Genomic DNA, 5678 nt, shown 5'->3' with positions numbered 1-5678 from the left:
TTCCTTAATGTTTATACAATACAATAGCTTATGTGGAGATTGAGGAGGACAAGATAAAGCTAAACTTCTGAGTTCCATGTATTTCTACTGAATCTCACACGCAGATGGCAACCTGTGCCTCGCTGAGGGTGACACAGCAGTGCCAGTCCCTACTCTTTTCCAGCAGTGTTCCCCATCGATTCTGAGACAGTTCCAGGTCCACAGGAGGAAAGATGCAGTGGGCAGATGGATATTGGGTCTCCCTCTAATCTGTGTCAGTACTGAGTTCTGGAAAAATAGGTGGAGCTTCAAATCCAGATGCACACCTGGCTAAGTCTGAAGCCAAATGTCCACTTCACTCTTGTCCAACACCTTGGGTAATCTAGAAGTTACTCTAAATTCAAACATCAATTTTAAACTGAGTGCTGGCAGACCTCACATGTAATCCTAGCTACTCAGGAGGCTGAGACCTGAGGATCAAGGTCCAAAGTCAGAAAAATCTGTCAGATTCTCACCTCCAAGTACCCACAAAAAGGCCAAAAGCCAAGCCATGGATCAAGTGCCAGCCTTGAATGAAAAAACACCCAGGCCCCTGATTTCAAGCCCTAGTACACACACACTTACACACACTCACACACACACACACACACACTTCAATTTCAAGAAATTACAGAGATTTCAAGACATTTCAGAGGACTCACAAAAAAAGTTTTATGAAATTTCTTAAAAATCTGTAGGATACTTCTTAGAACTTTGACAGATGAAAGCATGGATTCACAGAAGCCTCTGGGGCCATTGGCAGTACTACGGTGTCCATCACTCAAAATGCATTCTAGATGAAAACTTCATTTTGAACGATTGAATATTATTTGTACCTAGCATATACGGTTTCTGGATTAACATTTTCTAAATTGATAGCTATAAATTGTCCCCATGTTCATAAAACCTTTGGGAGCCACAGAATCCATTTTTACCACTCAAATCTGAGACCAGGTTTGCCTCCCCACAAGAAGAGACAAGGTTCCCCTTCCACGGATTTTTAGTGGTATGTTGAAGCTGGCCACTGGTGGGTCACACCTATAATCCTAGCTATTCAGGAGGCTGAGATCCGATGATCACGATTTGGAGCCAACCTGCTTAGGAAAGTCTGTGGGACTCATCTCCAATTAACAAGCAAAAAGCTGAAAGTGGAGCTGCGGCTCAAGAAGTACAGCACTAACCTTGAGTGGAAAGAGTTCATATTTTGAGCCTAAATAATTGAAAATTTAATTTAAAATTCTAATGAAAATAGACAAATGAAACCTACTGGAGATATTCTTTCATATAAGTAACACTGAGCCTCACCAGGAAACATTTTTTGTTTTGTTTTTTTCAGAAATTTTTATTCACTCATGTTTGTGATTCATCCTAAAAAATAACACTTCTTTTTTTGTTTGTTTGTTTGTTTTTTGTTTTGGGGTTTGAACTTAGGACCTGGGCACTGTCCCTGAGCCCTTTTTCTAAAGCTAGAGGTCTATCACTTTGAGCCACAGTTCCACTTCAGATTTTTGAGAGGTTAATTGGAGATACCAGTGTCGTGGCAGCAGGGCTCTGGTAGCTCACCCCTATAATCCTAGCTACTTGGGAGGCTGAGATCTAGGTTCAAAGCCACCTGGAACAGGAAAGTCTGTGAGACTCTCATCTCACTAGAAGTGGAACAGTGGCTCAAAGTGGTAGAGCACTACCTTGAGCTGAAGAGCTCAGGGACAATGCCCAGGCCCAGAGTTCAAGCTCGAACTGTGATCCTCAGATCTCAGTCTCCTCAGTAGGAAGGATGACAGGTGTGAGCCACTTGCACCCAGAAAAAAAAAATAAATTTTTTTAAGAAAACATTACAATCTATTACCAGTCTAGTTAATTGACCTCATGTTTGAGGCATCAACTGAAGTGACTGGTCACGAGTCAGTCTTCTCTTAAGTAGAAATAAAATAAGAGTGGGCACTGGCCATAAAACACCAGAAAAACACATTGATTAAATCTGCAGAGTACGGGTTCCACCTGAAACTAAGCGGGCAGCGTCTAGCCTGGGGACGGCTGGGCTGCCAGGCATTTGAGCTTCCCCACTCCCGAAGGTGAGGTCAGGAAGAACCGGAGCCGAGGAGAACAAGGAAGGAGTAAACTGAGTTTCTTATTCCTTTCCCTCCTCAAAGCATCTATGATGGGAAGAGCCAAGAGCATAAGGCCCGCCCGGGGCGCGCGGCAGTCGCGCCTGTGTCCGCCAGGGGCGCTGCAGCCCCGCGCTCGGGCGGCCTCCTCCCGGCTCGTCCCGGGCGACTCCTCGGGCTCGTCCCCGGGCGAGCTCGGGAGTTGGGAAAGAGAGAGGGAAGGGTCCGGGTCTCGGCGGCCACGGCCAGGTTCCTGCCTCCCCTTTCCTATCGCACCCCCCCCCCCGCGCCGGTGAGCCCCGGCGGTCTCGGCAGATGCCCCCGCGCGGTCCGTCTCTCCGGGGTGCAAATCAGTGGGCGCGAACGCGTGGAAGGACAAGCGGACCGAGCCGGCATGCTTCCCGCGTGAGCCCGAGCGGGGCCCGGCGCTGTCCGACGCGTAGAAGCCGAGTTCAGAGGCCGCAGGGTGCGGACCGCCGGGGGGCGCCGGCCACCTCCTCCCGCCCGGGGCCGCCCGCCGGCGCGGGTTCCCAGCCCTGGCGCGCACTTCCTCCACACCAAGACGTCTCCGTGCCGGGTTCGGGGCTCCACCGTTGTCTTTCTGCTTTAGGGGCGGTTGGTGCGGCGTTCGGCGGGGTGTGGAAACTCGAACTGTGGGCGCGGGCTGGGCACTCGCGAGGAGCGAGCTCTGGGATGGGCCCGGAGCCGGCGTCCCCCAGGCGGCCCGCCGGGGCTTCGCCCGGGGAGGGCGGGGTGGGGCCCGGCGAGGCTCAGGGCGCCGCGCGGCAAGGCAGCAGCTGGCGCAGGTGCTGGCGGAAGCTGTCGTCCAGGAAGGCATAGAGGAAGGGGTTGAGGCAGCTGTTGGCGTAGCTCAGGCTGGTGATCAGGTAGGAGAGGGCGGCGACGAGCGGCGTCTGCGGGAGGTCGGTGGCGAGCACCACCACGGTGCTCAGGTGGTAGGGCGTCCAGCAGAGGAGGCACGCGGCCAGGATCGCCGCCACCAGCAAGCTCACCCGCTTCTTGGCGCGGCCCAGGGCCTTGGCGTGGTTGTGCAGCCGAATGGCTCGTAGGCGGCACAGCAGGGTGGTGTAGAGGACGCAGATGGCGGACACCGGGAGGGCGAAGCCCAGCACCAGCGTGTAGAGGCGGCTGGCCCGCCACCAGACGGCCTCGGGCTGCGGGAAGACCAGCACGCACTGGCGCCGGCCCTGCTCGTCGTCGAGGCGGGCGAAGACGGCGAAGGGCAGCACCACCACGGTGACCAGCGCCCACACCGCCAGGCTCACGGCGCGCGCGGCGCCGTAGGTCCGGCCCGCCACGCGGCGCGACTCCGCGGTGGCCAGCACCACCAGGTAGCGGTCGGCGCTCATGACCGCGAGGAAATAGAGGCTGGAGAAGGTGTTGTACTGGTCGATGGCCACGATGAGCTTGCACATGAGCTCCCCGAAGGGCCACTGGCGCAGCAGGAAGTCGGCGATGTTGACGGGCAGCACCAGGGTGAAGAGCTCGTCGGCGATGGCCAGGTTGAGGATGAACAGGTTGGTGACGGTCTTCATGCGCGGGCTCCGCAGCAGCACGAAGAGCACGGCCGAGTTGCCCGCCAGCCCCACCACGCAGATCACCGCGTACACGACGGGCACGGCCACCGCCAGCGGCGGCGGCAGCGGCGGCGGCGCCGGGCTCGACGCGTTGGCCCCGTCGGGCTCCGAGAAGGACGCGTTGTGCATGTCGGCGAGGGCAGGGGAGCCGACGACCCCGCTCCCCCCAGCCCCGACTCCCCGAGGCCGCCGCCCTGGCTGAGATGGCGGGGTCCTCCGGTTCCCCCGGGGTGCGGGCAGCGGTCGCCGCGGGCGCGAATGGAAACACAGGTTAGGGTCGTCGACGGGCAGCTCCAGCGGAAAGTGAGGCTCCGAGGTGGGGACGCGAGCCTCCCCCCGCCGGGGAGACCATTCCGCTACCTGTTGAAATCGCTTTCCAACGAGTTGAATCCTTCCGTGCTGCACAGTTCCTTCTTACTCCTCAGAAGTAAACGCAAGCCCATCGCCCGGGTTTTAGGGTCCCCCTGGCACACCCCGGTCTCCCCCAAAGAATTCCGCAGAGGCAAGCGTCGGTACCCTTCGGTTCCGCGCGCTTGTGGCCACTGCAAGCCCAACAGCCGTCTTTGCCTTACCTAGCTGAACACCAGCAAGGTTGGCCTTCCCAGCCCGCTCCCCGAGCGGCCGCAGTCCGGGCCCGGGAGGCCGCCGCCGCCGCCGCCTGCGGCCGCAGCTCCGCGCCCCCCGCCCCAACTCGCTGGAGCCGGGCTGCGCAGCCGCAGTGTCTGCCTGCTACTGACCTGCCGCCACCGCCCCCACCCCCACCCCCCCCACCCCCCCGCCCCCAAAACAATGCTTAGAACCAACAGGAAACAGCACTCCTTGGGCCAGATGGGGATCTTTTCTGCCCTCCTCACGTGTGAACTCACTCCATGTTGTAGTAATAAAATACTTTCCTGCTAAGAACTGGATGTGATAACTTTAAGGGATGGGGGGGGGCGGGGGTTGGAGGGGGTGGTAAAAGGAGTGACACTGGCCAAGATCTTGCACTATGCTCATACACTGACACGTTCCATTGAAACCCCTTTGTACAACTATTTAAAGAGACTTAAAACATTTGTTTAAAAATGGAAACAACACAACAACAAAAAATTGAACTTAAGGAACACAAAAGCTAAGGTGTTAGTAATCTGTTTTTTAAAGATATTTTAAACGCCATGCCCCAAATGCAACAAGGAATTTGAAATTTCATTGCTATGTAGAAGGAAAATGCACTGGTTTTCAGAGATTAGATTAGAACGAGTGACAATGTGAGATATTTTCATGTTTACATCTACAGATTCAATTACTAAAGATAAACTTCTTGTGAAAGCCACTTAGCACATTTCATAAAATGTTGCAGGGGTTTTGGACACATTCCGCTAATTTGCCAAGGCGCATTCCTCATTCTTGTGCTAATGAGAGCTGCCTGCAGTCAGGCCATGGGTTGGTTACCCAGGGAAGCAGAGCAGAGACTTGCTTGGATGCCAAGGCTGCTGTCTCCCTGAGCTCTAGATTCTTCCTCCAGCAACAGAAATCATGCAAGGCAACTAGCCAGTTCCTTTGAGGACTGAGGAGTAAATAAAATAAACTAGATTTCACTTCTCTCCAATTCTTATCATTTCCCCTCCATCTTCCCTTTGGGAAGAGTCAGTAAATTATAATACTGGAATTCTAAACTGGAATAAACCTCCAGCCACAGAAGTAGTAAAGAACCAAATAAAGAGCTCGCTCAGTCATTTAGGATGTATTTTAAAAGCTAGAACCTGAGGCATTGAGAAAAAGATCTCACAGCCAGAGCAAAAAGACTATAAGATGGGAAACATAGGCTTTCTTCTTCCTCCTCCTCCTCCTCCTTCCCTCCCACCCACCCACCAGGATCTATATAAATTTGAATCTATTTACTTTCATGCTTGCATGAAAAAAAAAATATAGGCAATTCCCAGGCTGCATCCAATATGGATCACAGCTCTAGAGGCCT

General features: G+C 54.3%; 1 protein-coding gene across 1 annotated transcript; it reads right to left on the bottom strand.

Annotated features, from left to right (window-relative positions):
* Positions 1–2037: 2037 nt before the first annotated feature.
* Positions 2038–3850, bottom strand: Npbwr1 (neuropeptides B and W receptor 1). The gene is made up of 2 exons (XM_048358666.1): positions 2903–3850; positions 2038–2811 (listed from the first exon to the last, which is right to left on the bottom strand). The coding sequence occupies exons 1-2, from the start codon at positions 3848–3850 to the stop codon at positions 2038–2040; spliced, it is 1722 nt and encodes a 573-aa protein (XP_048214623.1).
* Positions 3851–5678: the final 1828 nt, after the last annotated feature.

The sequence above is a fragment of the Perognathus longimembris genome, chromosome 12 (assembly GCF_023159225.1).
Source record: "Perognathus longimembris pacificus isolate PPM17 chromosome 12, ASM2315922v1, whole genome shotgun sequence".
Lineage (NCBI taxonomy): Eukaryota > Metazoa > Chordata > Mammalia > Rodentia > Heteromyidae > Perognathus > Perognathus longimembris.
Note: the sequence above shows the minus strand (reverse complement) of the source record. Positions and strands in the feature narration are given on the sequence as shown.

Excerpts from the sequence above, each read along its gene's own strand:
- Npbwr1 (XM_048358666.1), bottom strand. The coding sequence starts at position 3,850 with ATGCACAACGCGTCCTTCTCGGAGCCCGACGGGGCCAACGCGTCGAGC. Across the intron at positions 2,812-2,902 it reads AGCTGCTGCCTTGCCGCGCG|AGCTCGCTCCTCGCGAGTGC; the intron begins GCGCCCTGAGCC and ends GGCCCATCCCAG.